Source organism: Strix aluco, unplaced genomic scaffold (assembly GCF_031877795.1).
Source record: "Strix aluco isolate bStrAlu1 unplaced genomic scaffold, bStrAlu1.hap1 HAP1_SCAFFOLD_113, whole genome shotgun sequence".
Taxonomy (NCBI): Eukaryota; Metazoa; Chordata; class Aves; order Strigiformes; family Strigidae; genus Strix; species Strix aluco.
In genome coordinates this window covers 24555-42354 of record NW_027436585.1, presented here as the reverse complement: position 1 = coordinate 42354, position 17800 = coordinate 24555, and the positions used below count along the sequence as shown (strand labels likewise).

Here is a 17800-nt window from a genome sequence, read left to right as displayed (position 1 = left end):
AACAAACATGGCAGCAGCAGAAGGTGGGGTCGTTTATTGGGGTACGGGGTGGGGGGTCACTCATCGGAGCCGGCCGGGCTGCCGAGGAAGATGTCAGCGTAGGTGAAGGCTGGGGTGGCCCCTTCCTCCTCCTCCTCCTCTTCATCATCCTCATCATCGTCGTCATCATCTTCCTCCTCCTCCTCGTCTTCCTCCTCCTCCTCAGGGTGGAGGAAGGCCCCGGCCTCGCCCTGGAGCAGCCGGCGGACAGTGGGGTGGGTGAGGCCAAAGAAGTCAGCGCCGGCACCAGGGGCCGGTGGCATCGCCCGGGGCCGCCCCCCCGCCTCCCCCAGGGCCTGGAGGAGCCGGCCATGGCAGACGTCGGGCGTGGGGCCCACCAGCACCCTCCCGGGATCGTCCTCGCACACGATCTCGCAGCGGGGACCGGCCACGATCCGGCAAGTGTACAGGCAGCGGCGGGCCGGCCGGCGGGTGCTGGCGAAGAGGCGGGTGCTATGGAAGCCCAGGGGCAAGATGGCCCCCGGCCCCATGCTGCCGACACCCAGGCTGTGCACTGTCAGAGGCCCCAAAGCCAAGGGCAGGGTCAACGCCCCACTGCGCCGGCGGGGGGGTGGCCTCAAGATGGCTGCCGGTGGCCCAGCTGGGCTGGAGGTGTCCTCAGGTGGTCTCAAGATGGCCGCCGGCAGCATGTCCAGCTTGGAGCCACCTCTTGGCCCATTGGGCCTCAAATCATCTCTTGAGCCATCCCGCAGCCCCGCTGGCCTCAACCCATCTCTTGACTCATCCCTTGGGCCGTCTCTTGGCCCCGCTGTCCTTGAACTGTCTCTTGGCCCATCTCTCGGCCCGTTGGACCTTGACCCGTCTCCTGGACCGTCTCTTGGTCCATCTCTTGAGCCAGTTGGCCTCACCCCATCTCTTGACCCAACCGGCCTTGAGCCAGCTGGCCTTGACTCGTCTCTTGACCCAACTGGCCTTGACCCATCCCTTGAGCCAGTTGGTCTTGACTCGTCTCTTGGTCCATCTCTTGGCCCAGCTGGCCTCGACTCATCTCTTGGCCCATCTCTCGCTCCAGTTGACCGCGCTCCATCCCTTAGTCCATCTCTTGACCCAGTTGGCCTCGACCCATCTCTTGCTCCAGCTGACCGCACGCCATCTTTCCCTCCATCTCTTGACCCGTCAGCCCGGGACCCACCGCGGCGAGGCCGGCGGCCAGCGACCTCACCGGGGACCTCCTCGGGGCCGGCCATGGCCCGGAGTTGGAGGAGCCGGGTGAGGAGGAAGCGGCGCTCGTCTCGTGCCTGTAGGCACTTGGCCTCCAGCCGGGCCACCTCGTCGCAGAGGGCCCCGTTCTCGAAGACCAGCGCCCGCGCCGCCCGCCGCAGCCGGCTGTACTTCAGGCGGTACCGCTCTGCCGGGCGCTGCCGCGGCCCCTTCGGCATCCTGCCTGCCCAATTAACCCCAACGATTAATTAATTCATTAATTAGTCAGCCACACTCGGGTCTCGCAGCGGGTTCGGCCGGCGAGTAATTAACCGCTGCCCTCCTCCGCTGCCGCGCTGATTGCAATTATTGCGACGGGTTTAAGAATTGCAACGGATGCCTTGAATTAATTGCAATTAATTCAACGGGTTGCAATTAACGCAACGGATCGATGCAGCAAATTCCAGTTACTGCAGCTTCAGACTCGCGACGGACGCCGATTAATGCGACGGGTTGCAATTAATGAGATGGGTGGACGCAGCACCGATTGCAATGAACTGCAATTATCGCGGTGGGCTGCAATTAACGCCAGGAATTGTCATTCTTGCGATAAACGGCAATTAACGAGCCGGACTGCAATTAGCGCCGCCATTGCCATTAACACAACCGCGGTTATTATTAAGCTGATCGCCGCTGGTTTTAATCGCGAACCCCTGCGACGGCACCAGCCGCAGCCATTAATTGCGACGCTAATTGCCCGGCTGCTTCGCTGCCCGCCTCCCCCACCCCCCAGCCGGTCGAATTGGGGTGAAATCCGGCAATTTGAGGGGCGCCGGTGCAGGGACTCACCCAGGCGTCCGGGAAGGAGGAAGAGGAAGTGGAGGGGCAGGACAGGAAGAGGAAGAGGAGGGGGGAGGGAGGAAACCCCGCCGGAATTTGGGGGGAGGGCTGGGGGGAGGGGGACAGTGTGGACCCCGGTGTCCGGGGGGGACCCAGACCCCCCCCGTGTGACGCGTGCGGTGACGCGGCCGATGACCCGGGGGAGGGGGGGGGGCGGCCGCCCAGCAGCCCCGGGGCCGGCGCCGCCGAGGGGCCCCACCCCCACCGCTCTCCCGGGCCCCCCCGATCCCACCCCCTTCCCCCCCCGACCCCTGACCTCTGACCTCTGACCCCGAGGGGGGGGTCCCCACGCCGCGGCCGAGGACAATGGAGGTGAGGAGAGGGACGGGGACGGGACGGACCTGCCCCCCGCGGGGGCTGGGGGGGGAGATCTGCCCCCCCTACCCCCCCCCAGGGGCACACGCACCCCCTGTCCCCCCCTCACCTCGAATAACCCCCCAGGACGAGCCCCCCTCGGTCCCCGACTTCCTGGAGGACGGTGACAGCAACGGCCCCTTCCCGCTGGAGGACCCCGCGGCCGCCAGGTGGGGACGGGGACGTGGGGACACGGGCGGGGGGAGACGGGGACACGGGGCCTCGTGCCCTGGGGCGACCCCGGCCACGGGGGACATCCCCGTTGTCCCCAGGGTGATGTCCCACCCCCCAGGGCTCCCTTCACCCCCAGACCGGCGTCCCCAAGGCGACGCCTCCGCCTCCCAGCATCTCCCTCCTCGCCCCAAAACCGCCATCCTTCACCCCAAACACCGACGTCCGCGGCGCTTCCCCCCACCCCGGGGTCGCGTCCCCGCGGGCGCTGCCACTGGCCGACCCCGTTTTCCGCCGCAGCTCCCCACGGCCGCCGCCGGGACCCGCCGCCGCCGCCGCGCTGCCGCCGGGTGAGTCCTCGCCGTCGCGTCGGGGGCGCGGGCTGGGGAGAGCGGGACGCGGGTGACCCCCGTGTCGCCCTCCCTTGCAGGTGAGGAGGAGGAGGAGGAGGAGGCTGAAGACGGCGGCGGGGAGGCCGCCCCGCGGCCCTACCGCTGCGGCGAGTGCGGCAAAGCCTTCGCGCAGAGCTCCAACCTGCTGAAGCACCGGCGGGTGCACACGGGCGAGCGGCCCTACCGCTGCGGGGACTGCGGCAAGGCCTTCGGCTGGAGCTCGTCGCTGCTGGAGCACCGCAAGGGCCACGCCGGCGCCAAGCCCCACGCCTGCGGCGAGTGCGGCAAAGCCTTCAGCCGCGGGTCCACCCTCCTGGAGCACCAGCGCACCCACACCGGCGAGAAGCCCTTCCGCTGCGGGCAGTGTGGCGCCCGCTTCAGCCAGAGCTCCACGCTGGTCCACCACCGCCGCACCCACACCGGCGAGCGGCCCTACGGCTGCCCCGAGTGCGGGCGGGCCTTCGGCCGCAAGTCCACGCTGGCCACCCACCGCCGGACCCACACCGGCGAACGGCCCTACGGCTGCCCCGAGTGCGGCCGCCGCTTCGCCGTCAGCTCCGACCTGGCCAAGCACCGGCGCGGGGCCCACGGCGGGCACCGGTGCCGCGACTGCGGGGAGCAGTTCTCCCGGCCGGCGGCCTTGGCCGGGCACCGGAAGAAGCATCACGGCGGCGACGGCAAGGACCGGGGCGACGCCGCCGCCGAGGACCGCGACGAGCGCGGCGACGAGCGGCCGCACCGCTGCGAGGAGTGCGGCCAGGCCTTCCGGCACGGCGGCACCTTGCTCCTGCACCGGCAGACCCACGCCGGCGCCTTCGCCTGCCCGCTCTGCCCCGAGCGCTTCGAGGGCAGCGCCCAGCTGGCCCGGCACCGCCGGCGGCGGCACAGCCCGGCGGCCAAGCCCTACCGCTGCGAGGCCTGCGGCAAGGCCTACGCCCAGCCGGCCGGGCTGCGGCACCACCAGCCGGAGCAGCCCCTGGGGTGTCCCCACTGCGGAGCCGCCTTCCTCTGGAGCTGCCGCTTGGCCCGGCACCTCCGGGCCTGCCGCCCGCCCGCCAAGCCCTACAAGTGCCCCGAGTGCGGCAAAGCCTTCGGGCAGAGCTCCAAGCTGCTGCGGCACCAGGTGACCCACACCGGCGAGAAGCCCTACAAGTGCCCCGAGTGCGGCAAGATCTTCAGCCAGAGCTCCAACCTGGCCGAGCACCGGCGGACCCACGGGGCGGGCGAGCGGCACTTCTGCCCGCTCTGCGGCAAGGGCTTCGCCCTCGGCTCCTACCTGGCCAAGCACCGGCTGACGCACACCGGCGAGCGGCCCTACCGCTGCACCGAGTGCGGGAAGGCGTTCCGGCAGAGCTCCAACCTCATCCAGCACCAGCGCACCCACACCGGCGAGCGACCCTACACCTGCGGGCTCTGCGGTAAGAGCTTCTGCCAGAACTCCCACCTGGCCAAGCACCGGCGCACCCACACCGGCGAGCGGCCCTACCGCTGCGGGGACTGCGGCAAGAGCTTCCGGCAGAGCGCCAACCTCCTGGAGCACCGGCACACCCACACCGGCGAGCGGCCCTACCGCTGCGCCCAGTGCGGCAAGACCTTCGGCTGGAGCTCGGCCTTCAGCAAGCACCAGCGCACCCACCTCGCCTGAGACCGCCGCTGGCCCGGGCTGGGGCACCTCAGCGTGGGCCAGGTCCGTCAGCGTGCCCCGAGGCCGTGGCTTTGTCTTGGACAACCATCCTGGGGTCCCTTGTCTTGACTCAAGTCCCTCATGGTGCCCTGAGGCCATGGCTGCATCTTGCAGGACTGTACCAGGGTCCCTCGTCTTGACCCAGGTCCCTCATGGTGCCCCAAGGCTGTGGCTTTGTCTTGGACAACCATCCTGGGGTCCCTTGTCTTGACTCAAGTCCCTCATGGTGCCCCGAGGCCGTGACTTCATCTCAGGGGACCAGCCCACGATCCTCATCGTGGCCTAGGACCACATCTCCATCTTGGAGGACCACCCTGGGATCCTCGTCCTCGCCCAGGTCCCTCATGGCCCCCCAAGGCCATGGCTTCGTCTTGAAGACCACCCCGAGATCCATCGTTGTGCCCCAGCTCCACGGCTCCATCTTGGAGAACCCTCTTGTCCTCACCCAGCTCCTTCATCCTGCCCCAAAACGGTGCCTGAGCCCAGGGCGTGTCCCCACCCCACTTCCGTGTCCCCCCCCACCTCCCCTTGACCCCCCAATTCTCCCCGCAGAGGGGACCCAGGTGACTTCCAGCTGCCGCGGACAGCCGGGTCCCTTCTGGGCGGGGAAAGGGCTGCGGGGGTGGCGTCCCCCAGTATGTCAATAAATAGTAGTGAACGTTGCTGTTGTGGTTCCTGACTGGGGTTACTGGGAACACTGGGGGGGATTTGGGGGGGCACTGAGAGCAGTGGGGAGGGATTTGGGGGCATACAGGGAGCGCTGGGAGGCATTTCAGGGGGCACTGGAGGTTTAATGGGGGCGTTTGGAGGGGCACTGGGAGCACTGGGAAGGGATTGGGGGGGCACTGGGTGTACTGGGACCACTAAAGGGACCGTGAGGGCCACTGAGGGGTTAATAGGGGTATTTGGGATGGCACTGGGTGTCACTGGGAGCACTGGGAGGGGATTTGGAGGTTACTGGGAGCCTTCACGTGTTCCCAGGGGCCACATGTGTCCCTTTACATGTGCCCTGAGGACACACGTGTCCCTTTACATGTGTGCAGGGGACACACGTGTCCCTTTACATGTGTGCAGGGAACACACGTGTCCCTTCACATGTTCCCAGGGGCCATATGTGTCCCTTTACACGTGCCCTGAGGACACACGTGTCCCTTTACATGTGTACAGGGAACACGTGTCCCTTCACATGTTCCCAGGGGCCATATGTGTCCCTTTACACGTGCCCTGAGGACACACGTGTCCCTTTACATGTGTACAGGGAACACATGTGTCCCTTCACATGTTCCCAGGGGCCACATGTGTCCCTTTACATGTGCCCTGAGGACACACGTGTCCCTTTACATGTGTGCAGGGGCCACACGTGTCCCTTTACATGTGCCCTGAGGACACATGTGTCCCTTTACATGTGTGCAGGGGACACATGTGTCCCTTCACGTGTTCCCAGGGGCCATGTGTGTCCCTTTACACGTGCCCTGAGGACATGTGTGTGCCTTTGCATGTGTGCAGGCGCCATGTGTGTCCCCTCACACATACAAACATGTTCCCAAGACCACGCATGTCCCTTACATGTTCCCAGGGCCACAGATGTCCCTTCATGTGTTCCCAGGGGCCACGCATGTCCCTTCACATGTTCCTGAGACCACGCGTGTGCTTGGCATGTTCCCAGGGCCACGCGTGTGCTCGGCGTGTCCCCGGGAGCCTTTGCGGCAGGAAGTGCAGCTCTCCCGCCACCATTGTCCGGAACGGGCAAAGCGCCGCCGTTTTGGGTGGAAAAACACCCGGATTGGGCCTGTCAGCGCCGGGGAGCTGCTGTAGCGCTTGCGGGGCTGGGGTGAGGGTCCCCCCCGGGTTTTGGGGTGAAAAGGGGGGAAAACGGGTCGATTGAGCAGGCTGGGGCTGGGAGGGGAGTTAACTAGCGGCGGAGGGGGCGCTTTGGGGTGAAAAGGAGGAAAAATAGGACCTTGCTCTCAGGTGGGGGGGGAGGTTTGCAAAATTAACTCATTGTGGGGCTTGTGTTTTGGGGGGAAACTGGACTGCAGGGTTAACTACCGGGAGGGGCGTGGTTTGGGGTCAAAAACGGGGAAAATGGGCTGATTGCTCCCGGGCACGCGGGTGCAGGATTAACTAATTGTGTGGCTTGTGTTTTGGGATGAAAAGGGGGGGAAATGGGCTGGTTGCTCAGAGGTGCGGGAGTGCAAAATTAACTCATTGTGGGGATTGTGCTTTGGGGGGAAAAAGGGGGAAAATGAGCTGTTTGTTCTCAGCTGTGAGGGTGCAAAATTAACTCATTGTGGGGATTGTGTTTTCGGGTTAAAAAGGGGGAAAATGAGCTGTTTGTTCTCAGACGTGGGGGTGCAAAATTAACTCATTGTGGGCATAACGATTTGGAGTGGAAAAGGGTGAAAACAGGCTGAGTGATCCCAGGAATCGAGGCGCAGGATTACCGAATGGGGGGTGTATTTTGGGGTGAAAAAGAGGGAAACTGGGCTGATTGCTCCCAGGTGTGGGGGTCTGTCAAATTAACCAACCGCAGGGGGGTTCATTCTGGGGGGAAACCGCCTCATTTTGGTGAAAAGCATTGAGCGGATAATGAGTTTTTTTCATTTATTGCCTTTTTCCCCCCATTTCCACCTGCTGCCCACAGCTGCCGTGATGGAGCCGGGGGAGGAGCCGCGTCCCCCCCAGGACCAGGGTGACGGGGACGTCCCCACGGAGCCCTGTGCAGGTGAGGGGGGGGGGGACACGGGGACAAGCCTGGTGGGTGGCCCAAAGAGCACCTGGGAGATGGTCTTTTGGGGGAAAAACCCAAGAAAATGAGGAAAATGTGGGCCAGGAGGTGGTCTTCTGCTGGGAATAGTCCTCCACGGTGGACAAATGCCATCTGGGAGAAGTTCTCCTGCGTGGAATAACCCTCTGTGGTCGCACGGTGACCCACCAGGAGATGTTCTGCTTTGGGGAATGTCCCTTCGTGGTTGAACAATGTCCCACCAGGAGATGTTCTGCTTTGGGGAACGTCCCTCCATGGTTGAACAATGTCCCACCAGGAGATGTTCTGCTTTGGGGAATGTCCCTCCGTGGTTGAACAATGTCCCACCAGGAGATGTTCTGCTTTGGGGAACGTCCCTTCGTGGTTGAACAATGTCCCACCAGGAGATGTTCTGCTTTGGGGAACATCCCTTCGTGGTTGAACAACGACCCAACAGATGTTCCTCTCCCCTCTCCCAGGTGCCGCAGTGCCGGCCTGCAGCGGTGGTCGCCCACGTGGCTTCATCAACCTTCTGGGTCTCCTGGAGGGTGGCAGGACACCGCCGAAGCCCTACCGCTGCACCGAGTGCGGGAAGACCTTCGGGCAGAGCTCCAACCTGATCGAGCACCAGCGGACCCACACGGGCGAGCGTCCCTTCACCTGCGGCCAGTGCGAGAAGAGCTTCAGCCGCAGCTCCACCTTGGCCGAGCACCTCCGGACCCACACGGGCGAGAAGCCCTACGCCTGCCCGGTCTGCGCCCGCGCCTTCAGCCGCAGCTCCACCTTGACCGAGCACCGCCGTACCCACACCGGCGAGACGCCCTACGCCTGCCCCGAGTGCGGCAAGACCTTCGGCCGGACCTCCAACCTGGTCAAACATCTCCGGACCCACACTGGGGAGAAGCCCTACGGCTGCGGCCGCTGCGGGAAGACCTTCAGCCTCAGCTCCAACCTGGTCAAGCACGAGAGGACCCACACCGGGGAGAAGCCCTTCTCCTGCGGGCAGTGCGGGAAGCGCTTCAAGAAGAAGACCCACTTGGCGTCCCACCAACGGACCCACACCGGCGAGCGGCCCTACCGGTGCGGGGAGTGCGGGAAGGCCTTCGGGCAGAGCTCCACGCTCATCGAGCACCAGAGGACCCACACGGGCGAGCGACCCTTCCGCTGCGGCGCCTGCGGCAAGAGCTTCTGCGTCAGCTCCAACCTGGTCAAGCACCAGCGCATCCACACCGGCGAGAAGCCCTACGGCTGCGGGCGCTGCGGCAAGCGCTTCCGCTACAAGCCCCAGTTCACCCGCCACCTGAAGGCCCACCCCGAGGGGGACCCGGCCTGTGGCCCCTAGGACGCTTGGAGACGGGCAGGGACGCCCACCAGGACGGGATGGGCGCCAGCGTCGCCGTGGCGGGGCCCGTTGCCGTGGCGGCTCCGTTAGGCCCTAACGAAGGCGCGGGTGGCACGGCGTGGTGCCCGCCATGCTGTGGTTGAACCTGGCGTGTGGCTCCTGGTCCCGCCTGGGGACGGGCTGGGGACATTCTGGGGTCTTGGCAGGACGAGAAGGGCTCCAGCACCTCCATGCCGTGGCCCATCGTGACGGCAGCCTCGTTGGGGCCTAACGAAGGAGTGTGGCACTTGATGGCCTCACCGCCTCACCGTGAGCACCACGTTCACCATCTGAACCCAAACTGTGGACCTTGGAGCCACGCTGGGGACACTCTGGGGACTCGCTGGGCCAGGACAGGGCATGGTCCGTGGCGGGGTGTCCTCCTTTCACCTAACGAAGAAGCGTGGCCCATCGCGGCACGGCGCCCACCATGGCTGGACCTGGCGCGTGGCTCCTGGCGCTGCTTGGAGATGGACTGGGGACACTTTGGGGACTCAACGGAGCAGGGTGGTGGCACCTCCATGGCGTCCTCCGTCGTGGTGGCAGCCTTGTTAGGGCTTAACGAAGGCGCCCGGTGACCCATGTCTTGGCACCACGGCCACCACGCTGCACCCCGCCGTGGGGACACCCCGGGGACCTGCCAGGTCGGGGGGGGGCGGTGGCCTCCCCGTGCCGTGGTCCCTCGCTGTGGCACCCTCGTGAGTGCCGGGGGTGGCAATAAAGGCTCTGAGGTGTCACCGCAGGGTGGGGCAGCCTTGAAGGGGCGCTGGGGGGCGTTACTGGGAGGACTGGGAGGACACTGAACGGACTGGGGGACTCTGGGGGACACTGGGGGGCACTGGGGGACACTGGATGCATTGCGGAGGGGGCTGGGGGACACTGGGAGGACTCTGGGAGACACTGGGGGACACGGGAAGGGACTGGAGGGTACTGGGCGGCACTGGGAGGACTGGGGAGACACTGAAGGGACTGGAAGGCACTGGGGGACACTGGATGCACTGCAGAGGGGCCTGGGGGACACTGGGAGGACTCTGGATGGACTGGGAGACACTGGGGGGCACTGGGAGGGACTGGAGGGCACTGGGGGGACACTAAGGTGTCACTGGATGGCCTGGGAGGCACTGGGGGGCAGTGGGAGGGACACTGGGAGATACTGGGAGGGAATTGGAGGACACTGGATGGACTGAGGGGACCTGGGAGGCACTGGAGGGGGCAAGGAGGGGGACTGGGGGGGACTGGGAGGGCACTGGGGGCCCCTGGGGGGCCGCGAGGCACTCTGGGACACTGGCGCTCCGCCGTCTCCTAGCAACGCTCGGCCCCGCCCCCCTGGGGCCTCTCCCCGTCTCCCAGCAACGCGTCACGCGCTCGCCGTCGCGCGTCTGACGTCATTTCCGGCGCGACTGCCGGGGCGGGCGAACATGGCGGAGACGGCGGCGGGGGCGGTCCCGGCCGGCGGCTCCGGAGCGGGCCTGGAGGCGGGGGCGGGCGGGGGCGGCAGCCCCGAGGCCGGGCGGCCCCGCGGGGGAGGCCCCGACGAGGCGACGGCGGCCGGACGGGCCTCCGCGGTCTCGCCGCCGCCCCCGCCGCCGCCGCGGGAGGCGGAGGTGACGGTGGAGATCGGAGAGACGTACCTGTGCCGCCGGGCCGACAGCACCTGGCGTGAGCGGGGCCGGGGGGCACTGGGACCAGTACGGGGCCGCGACTGGGGCGAACTGGGGACTGGGGGGGCTCACGGCGGGCTTGGCACCAGTATGTGACCCGGACTGGGGTGAACTGGGGCTGGGATGAATCCTATCGTAGCGAGACTTGGCTGAACTGGGACCAGTATAAATCTCATCACAGCAGGACTGGGCTAAACTGGGAGTGGGAGAACTGGGACTAGAGTGGATCCCATTACAGTAAGAGTGGGAGAACTGGGACCGGTATGGATCCTATCATAGGGGAACTGGGCTGAACTGGAACCAGTGTGGATCCTATTACAGTGGCACTGGAAGAACTGGGACCAGTATAAATCCCATCACAGCGGGCCTGGGCAGCGCCAGTGCAGCGCCCCCGTCCCTCCACACTGGGTCAAACTGGGAGAGGGATTGATGGGCCACTACCTAGTCCCAGTCCCGCCAGGCCACTGGTCCCAGTTCCCCCCCGCAGACTCGGCAGAGGTGATCCAGTCCCGCCTGAACGAGCAGGAGGGGCGCGAGGAGTATTACGTCCACTACGTGGGCTGTGAGTACTGGGAGGCACTGGGAGAAGGGGGGGGGGGGGGCGGTGGGACCCCCCTGCTGAGCTCCCAGTGCTCCCAGTTAACCGTCGGCTGGACGAGTGGGTGGACAAGAACCGGCTGGCGCTGACCAAGACGCTGAAGGAGGCCGTGCAGAAGAGCTCGGAGCAGTTCCTGAGCGAGCTGACCGAGCAGCCCGAGCGCAAGATCACCCGCAACCAGAAACGCAAGCACGATGAGATCAACCACGTCCAGAAGGTGGGGGGCACTGGGGGGCGCTGGGAGCGTGTTGGGGGGGCGCTGGGAGGCACTGGAAGCATGTTGGGGGTTGCTGGGAGCGTGTTGGGGGCACTGGGAGTGTGTTGGGGGATGCTGGGAGGCACTGGGAGCATGTTGGGGGGCACTGGGAGGCACTGGGGGCGTGTTGGGGGGCACTGGGAGGTGCTGGGGGCGTGTTGGGGGCACTGGGAGCATGTTGGGGGATGTTGGGGGACACTGGGAGCATGTTGGGGGCACTGGGAGTGTGTTGGGGGATGCTGGGAGGCACTGGGAGCATGTTGGGGGATGTTGGGGGCACTGGGAGCATGTTGGGGGACACTGGGAGCATGTTGGGGGACACTGGGAGCATGTTGGGGGACACTGGGAGCATGTTGGGGGCACTGGGAGTGTGTTAGGGATTGCTGGGAGGCACTGGGAGCATGTTGGTGTACACTGGGAGGCACTGGGATGGTGTCAGGGAGTGCTGGGAGGTTGTTGGGGCCACTGGGATGGTGTTTGGAGGAGCTGGGAAGATGTTGGGGGGCCCTGGGAGGGGTTTACTGGGGGGGGAGTTTACTGGAGCCCCTGAGAAGTTGCACTGGGCATTACTGGGAGTGACTGGGAGCCCTGTCGCAGACCTACGCCGAGATGGACCCCACCACGGCGGCGCTGGAGAAGGAGCACGAGGCCGTGAGTCCCCATGGGGGGGTCCCCAAGGGTGCGGGGGGGTCCCCGAGGAGCCAGGGGTGTCCCCAAGGGTCCGAGAGGGTCCCCAAACCTGGGGTGACCCCCCCATCCCCCCCCCAGATCACGAAGGTGAAGTACGTGGACAAGATCCACATCGGGCACTTCGAGATCGACGCCTGGTACTTCTCCCCCTTCCCCGAGGACTACGGGAAGCAGCCCAAGCTCTGGATCTGCGAGTACTGCCTCAAGTACATGAAGTTCGAGCGCACCTACCGCCTCCACCTGGTAGGGGACACGCGTGACGCACGCGTGACGCACGTGTGACACGTGTGACGGTGACACATGCGGGGGGGCACGCAGAGACCTTGAGCCCCAGGGGCAGCCCCGGTGCTGCCTCGAGGACACGAGATCCGAGCACTTCTGTGGGTGGGAGGGACATGCGTGTGACACGTGACACGTGTGTGACATGCGTGTGACACGCGTGTGACTGTCCCCCAGGGCCAGTGCCAGTGGCGGCAGCCGCCGGGGCGGGAGATCTACCGCAAGAGCAACATCTCCGTCTACGAGGTTGACGGCAAAGACCACAAGGTGACATGGGGGTGACATGTGACATCACGTGACGTCACGTGACATCACGTGACGTCACGTGACGTCATGCAACCCCCCCAGATCTACTGCCAGAACCTCTGCCTGCTGGCCAAGCTCTTCCTGGACCACAAGACCCTCTACTTCGACGTGGAGCCCTTCGTCTTCTACCTGCTGACCGAGGTGGACCGGCAGGGTGCCCACATCGTCGGGTACTTCTCCAAGGTACCCCGATGTCCAAAAACCCACTTGTCTCCCCCCAGAAAACCCGCCTGTCCCCCCCCCCCAAACCACCCGCGCGTCACCCCGCAGGAGAAGGAGTCGCCTGACGGCAACAACGTCGCCTGTATCCTGACGCTGCCGCCCTACCAGCGCCGGGGCTACGGCAAGTTCCTCATCGCCTTCAGTGAGCGGGGGGTCCCCAAAAGGGGGTGGGGGGTCCCTAAAAGGGGGTGGAGGGTCCCCAAAAGGGAGCCGGGTCCACCCGGGTGTCCCCGCTCCCCGCAGGCTACGAGCTGTCCAAGCTGGAGAGCACGGTGGGGTCCCCTGAGAAGCCGCTGTCGGACCTGGGGAAGTTGAGCTACCGCAGCTACTGGTCCTGGGTGCTGCTGGAGATCCTCAGGGACTTCCGGGGCACCCTCTCCATCAAGGACCTCAGGTGGGCACCTCCCAGTAAGACCAGTAGCCTCCCAGTAAGACCAGAAACTCCCAAGAACACCATGAAACACACCCCCCACCCCCGCCCCGGCCCCCGCGATGCCAGTAACTTGGGGTCGGGGTGTTGATGGAGACCCCACGGGACTTCTGGGCCAACCTCTCCCTCAGGAGGCACCGGGGTCCTCCCAGTAAGACCTGTAACTGGGGTCCTCCCAGTAAGACCAGTAACCAACTGCCCAGTAGCACCAGTAACACCGCCCAGTGATCTGGGGTCAGGGGTGTTGATGGAGACCCTGCACGACTTCTGCGCCAGATTCGCCCTCAGGGAGCTCAGGAGGGCACTGGTAGCCTCCCTGTAAGACCAGTAACCTCCCAGTGACACCCATAAGCCCCCCCCCCCCCAGTATCCCAGTGCTGGCAGAGGTCCTGCGTGACTTCCCAGGCACCTTCTCCATCCTTTCCCAGTGCTCCCAGTAACCCCCCGCCCCGCTCCCAGTGCTCCCAGTAACCCCCCCACCCCCCAGCCAGATGACCAGCATCACCCAGACCGACATCATCAGCACGCTCCAGTCCCTCAACATGGTGAAGTACTGGAAGGGGCAGCACGTCATCTGCGTCACCCCCAAGCTGGTGGAGGAGCACCTCAAGAGCGCCCAGTACAAGAAGCCGCCCATCACTGGTGCGTAATTAACCCCCCAGCCCTTAACGAACCCCGCCACGGGGGGCTCCCCACAACGTTCTCCTCTGTCCCCTCCCCAGTCGACTCCATCTGCCTGCGCTGGGCCCCCCCGAAGCACAAGCAGGCGAAGGTGGCCAAGAAGTGAGTGAGGGCGTCATCACTGCGGCGAGTTGTGGCCGGGCTCAGCCTCCCGCACAGCCAGGACTTGGCGGGGGGCAGGGGGGCCCCCCCGTGTCCCCCCCGGCACCGATAAAGGAGGAGGTGGAGTGCTTGGGTGGTTTATTGGGGGGACGTGGGTGCAGAGTTGGGGGGGTTTGCAGTCATCACAGGTGCCAGGTTGGGGTCCCGTGAGCCATCTTGGGTGCCAAGTTGGGGTCCTGTGAGCCATCTTGGGTGCGAAGTTGGGGGTCCCATGAGCCATCTTGGGTGCTGACAGCCATCTTGGGTTCCAAGTTGGGGTCCCGTGAGCCATTTTGGGTGCTGTCAGCCATCTTGGGTCCCAAGTTGGGGTCCCGTGAGCCATCTTGGGTGCCACGAGTGTCCGTGGGTGCCACGTTGGGGTCCCGTCAGTCCTTCTCGGGTGCTGCCATCCCACTCAGGGTTCCCCGAGTCACAGGGGGTGCCCCCAGCAGCTCACCGGAGGCCGAGGGGCAGGAGCATCCCCAGCAGCAGCAGGAGGGGGCCGGGGCCAGCGGCTGGGGGGGCCGCACCGGTGCCACCCTCGGGGGGCAGAGGCCGGGGCCAGGCCGGGGCGTCCCCGTCCTCGCAGGGGCCGTCGTCGTCCTGGTCCTCGGGGGAGGGCGCGAGGGGGGGGTGGCGCAGGGGGGCCTCGGGGACGGCGGCGGCGATCCAGGCGGCGTGGGCGGAGGCGCGGGTGTAGACCCCGGGGCGGCCGGGCAGCCCGCAGGCCTCCCCCCAGCTCACCACCCCCGCCAGCAGCCACGTGTCCCCCACCCGGCACGAGAGGGGACCCCCAGAGTCACCCTGCGGGGGGGGACATGGAGGGGGTGAGGGGGGGAGATGGAAGAGGGACGCAATGGGATGGGGAGAGGATGAAGAGGGACACGGGGGAGGATGAGGAAGGACAGTGGTGGTGTGGAGGGGGGGTAGCATGGAGGGACAAGGAGACATGGGGGGACAAAGGGACCTTGGGGACACGATGGGACACGGGGAGGATGAAGAATGACACGATGGGACGGGGAGAGGGTGAAGAAGGACATGGGGGGGATAAAGAGGGACCCTGGGGACATGATGGGGGGGGGGAGAATGAGGAAGGACAGCGGTGGTGTGGATGGGGGTGACATGGAGGGACAAGGGGACACAGAGGGCCTTTGGGGACACAATGGGACAGGGGGGAGGATGAGGAAGGACGGTGGTGGTGGGGATGGGGGTGATGTGGGGGGACAAAGAGGGACCTTGGGGACATGATAGGAGGATGTGAGGGAGGATGAAGAGGGACGTGGGGGGCTATTGGGGACAGAGAGGGACATGGGTGTGGGTGACAGTGGTGGAGGGACAAGAAGACGGGGGGGACAAAGGGACCTTGGGGATATGATGGGACATGGGGAGGATGAAGAGGCACAGGGAGGACATGGGGGGGATGAAGGGGACGTTGGGGACAGGGAGGATGAAGAGGGGGTAGCGGGGGCCGGGGTCCCTGGTCACCGTGGGGAGGGGACAGCAGCACCCACCTGGCAGGCGTCGCGCTGTCCCTGGGGGAAGCCAGCGCAGAGGGTGTCCCCGGCCGGTGTCCCCAGGGCCCCTGGGGTCCCCGTCCCTGCGTAGAGGCAGCGGCAGCGCCGGTGGCTGAGGAGCGGCACCTCCAGCTGCTGCAGCGTCTTGGGGGGTGGCAGGGGACCTGCGGGGACACCCCTGGTGACAAGGGGGCCCCCAGCCTGTCCCCAACCTCCATGGGTGCCCCCCGTGCCACCACAGCTGGTGACAAGCGTCCCCGACCCCCGTGGGTGCTGGCAGCACCCGGTGACACCCCCGTCCCCGGGTGACACTGACCGGCGGTGCGGATGTCCCCCCAGCCGGTGACGGTGCAGTTGGTGCCGGGGGGGAAGCGGACGGCAGGGCCGGGCAGGCAGATGGGTCGCACCAGGCGGGTGGGGGTGGCGGGGGGGTCCAGCCGAGCCAGCGCCAGGTCCCCGGCGACGTCACCGTGTCCCTCAACGACGTCCCCGTCGTGGTAAGCGGGATGACGGGTGACGGCGGCCACCCGCCTCACCTGGGCATCGGCGGGGGGGGACAGGAGCTGCAGGGCCCCCAGTGTCACCAGGTACTCGGAGACGGGGTTCTCCCTGCAGGGCGGGGGGGGCTTAGACACCGGGAACCCCAAAGGAGAGGGAGTGGGGACCCCGGGGCAGCCGTGGGGGTGTTTGGGGGGGTGTTGGGGTCCCGGGGGTGTTTGGGGGTGCAGAAGGGGTTTTTCGGGGCATTTTGGGTCTGTGGAAGGTATTTGGGGATGCAGGGAAGTGTTTGGGGGTGCTGGGAGGGATCCTTTGGGGGGCTAAGAAATATTTGGAGGTGCAAACTGATGTTTAGGGGTCCTGGGGGGTGTTTGGGGGTGCAGGGGAAGGTTCTGGGGGTCCCAGAGGATTTTTGGGGGGTCTGCAGGGAAGTGTTGGGGGTGCTGTCAAAGATTTGGTGGGGGGGGATACTCACGGCGGGAAGCAGTGCGCGGCCGTGAGGACCCAGGCGGGTGCGATGAGGGACCCCCCGCAGACGTGCCGTCCCCGGAAGGCGATGCTGACCTGCCAGGGCCACTCCCCCGCCCGCGCCCCCGCGCCCCCCACCACCCGGCTGCGCACGGGGGTCCCGCACGGCACTGGGGGGGCACGGAGAAAGGGGGGAGCATCAGGGACCCCGGTCTCTGAGACACCCCCAACACAGGACCCCGACATCCAGGACACCCCCCACCGCCCCCAAACAAGGGCCCCCATCTCCACAACCACGGGACCCCCCCGTGGGGTAACAGCACCCAGGGGCCCCCCCAAACCACGTGACACCCCCGGATGCACCGTGGGGACCCCGAGTCCGGGTGTCCCCTTCCCCACCCCGGATGTCCGGGTGGCACCTGGGTGAGGCACGTGTGTGTCCGCCCCCCCCTTCCCCCTCGTGTCCCCCCTCTTCACCTGATTCATCCGCTGCCACCGTCCCCCAGTGACCTGTGGGGAAGGTGACAATGTCAAAGCCACGTTGGGGACATCCCTGGCAGGGCAGGGGGGGACACACAACACCCAGGCATCCGGGAGGGGACCCAGGCATCCGGGGCCGCCACCCCCCGCTCCGGGGCGATGGCCGAGCCGGAAAAACCTGCCCCGAGGAATGTGTCCCGCAGGGACAGGGGGTGTGACCCCCCACCGTGTCACCCCTCCGTGTCCCCTCACGTCCCTCCGCACCCCCGTGTGCCCCTCGTGTCCCGCTACGCCCCCCCGTGTCCACTCACACCTCGGCGTCCCCCCCCGCCGTGTCCCCTCACACCCTCGTGTCGTGATCCCTCACAATCTGTCCCCTCAGACCCTCACGTCCCCCCCTGTCCCCTCAGACCCCCACGTCCCCTCATGATCCCTCCTGTCCCCTCACACCGCCTTGTCCCCCCGTGGCCCCTCATGTTCCTTCAAGTCCCCCCACAACCTCAGGTCCCCTCAGACTCCCATGTCCCCACGGTCCTTCCAGTCCCCCACGTCCCCTCACACTTCCCCCTGTCCCCCCACGATCCCCTCACCCCTCCCCGCGCTCACCCCGGCCCGGCAGCAGCAGCAGCAGCAGCGGCAGGACCAGCCCCGGCCCCGGCCCCCGCCGCCCCATGGCGCTGTGGCCGCTGTGGCCGCCGGCACCTGCCGCCCGCGTTCCCGCCCCTGGCCCCGCCCCCCGCCACCTGTC

General features: G+C 66.4%; 4 protein-coding genes across 8 annotated transcripts; 2 read left to right on the top strand and 2 right to left on the bottom strand.

Annotated features, from left to right (window-relative positions):
* Positions 1-19: 19 nt before the first annotated feature.
* Positions 20-2068, bottom strand: LOC141919011 (transforming growth factor beta regulator 1-like). Its single transcript, XM_074814001.1, has 2 exons — positions 2050-2068; positions 20-1444 (listed from the first exon to the last, which is right to left on the bottom strand). The coding sequence occupies exon 2, from the start codon at positions 1437-1439 to the stop codon at positions 57-59; it is 1383 nt and encodes a 460-aa protein (XP_074670102.1). The 5' UTR covers positions 1440-1444; positions 2050-2068; the 3' UTR covers positions 20-56.
* A 103-nt stretch (positions 2069-2171) lies between these two features.
* On the top strand, positions 2172-9565 carry LOC141919014 (uncharacterized). 4 transcript variants are annotated; one of them, XM_074814010.1, is made up of 5 exons: positions 2172-2412; positions 2542-2624; positions 2926-2975; positions 3056-4656; positions 7995-9565. In XM_074814010.1, exons 1-5 carry the CDS (start codon positions 2407-2409, stop codon positions 8787-8789), a joined length of 2535 nt encoding a protein of 844 aa, XP_074670111.1. In that variant the 5' UTR covers positions 2172-2406; the 3' UTR covers positions 8790-9565. The 4 variants fall into 4 exon arrangements, with proteins under 4 accessions (XP_074670111.1, XP_074670108.1, XP_074670107.1 ...); XM_074814007.1 differs by lacking the exons at positions 2926-2975; positions 3056-4656 and adding an exon at positions 7346-7426 and having other exon boundaries at positions 2404-2412; positions 7927-9565; XM_074814006.1 differs by lacking the exons at positions 2172-2412; positions 2542-2624; positions 2926-2975; positions 3056-4656 and adding exons at positions 6419-6532; positions 7346-7426 and having other exon boundaries at positions 7927-9565.
* A 681-nt stretch (positions 9566-10246) lies between these two features.
* Positions 10247-14178, top strand: KAT8 (lysine acetyltransferase 8). The gene is made up of 11 exons (XM_074814017.1): positions 10247-10487; positions 10977-11051; positions 11129-11304; positions 11941-11994; positions 12112-12276; positions 12490-12579; positions 12661-12801; positions 12889-12982; positions 13084-13234; positions 13758-13912; positions 13993-14178. Exons 1-11 carry the CDS (start codon positions 10247-10249, stop codon positions 14055-14057), a joined length of 1407 nt encoding a protein of 468 aa, XP_074670118.1. The 3' UTR covers positions 14058-14178.
* Positions 14175-17758, bottom strand: LOC141919013 (serine protease 33-like). 2 transcript variants are annotated; one of them, XM_074814005.1, is made up of 6 exons: positions 17659-17758; positions 17050-17082; positions 16580-16742; positions 15923-16215; positions 15604-15770; positions 14175-14896 (listed from the first exon to the last, which is right to left on the bottom strand). In XM_074814005.1, the coding sequence occupies exons 1-6, from the start codon at positions 17723-17725 to the stop codon at positions 14546-14548; spliced, it is 1074 nt and encodes a 357-aa protein (XP_074670106.1). In that variant the 5' UTR covers positions 17726-17758; the 3' UTR covers positions 14175-14545. The 2 variants fall into 2 exon arrangements, with proteins under 2 accessions (XP_074670106.1, XP_074670105.1); XM_074814004.1 differs by lacking the exon at positions 17659-17758 and having other exon boundaries at positions 17050-17535.
* Positions 17759-17800: the final 42 nt, after the last annotated feature.

Bases quoted from the DNA above. Each gene is read 5' to 3' on its own strand.
- LOC141919013 (XM_074814004.1), bottom strand. From the start codon at position 17,182: ATGCCTGGGTCCCCTCCCGGATGCCTGGGTGTTGTGTGTCCCCCCCTG. The intron at 16,743-17,049 runs GTGAAGAGGGGG...GTGCCCCCCCAG, and splicing joins GGTGGCAGCGGATGAATCAG to TGCCGTGCGGGACCCCCGTG. The intron at 15,771-15,922 runs GTCAGTGTCACC...GTGTCCCCGCAG, and splicing joins GGGGGACATCCGCACCGCCG to GTCCCCTGCCACCCCCCAAG.
- LOC141919011 (XM_074814001.1), bottom strand. From the start codon at position 1,439: ATGCCGAAGGGGCCGCGGCAGCGCCCGGCAGAGCGGTACCGCCTGAAG.
- LOC141919014 (XM_074814010.1), top strand. The intron at 2,625-2,925 runs GTGGGGACGGGG...TTTCCGCCGCAG, and splicing joins GAGGACCCCGCGGCCGCCAG to CTCCCCACGGCCGCCGCCGG. The intron at 4,657-7,994 runs GCCTGAGACCGC...GGTCTCCTGGAG, and splicing joins AGCACCAGCGCACCCACCTC to GGTGGCAGGACACCGCCGAA.
- KAT8 (XM_074814017.1), top strand. From the start codon at position 10,247: ATGGCGGAGACGGCGGCGGGGGCGGTCCCGGCCGGCGGCTCCGGAGCG. The intron at 11,305-11,940 runs GTGGGGGGCACT...GCCCTGTCGCAG, and splicing joins AGATCAACCACGTCCAGAAG to ACCTACGCCGAGATGGACCC. The intron at 12,802-12,888 runs GTACCCCGATGT...GTCACCCCGCAG, and splicing joins TCGTCGGGTACTTCTCCAAG to GAGAAGGAGTCGCCTGACGG.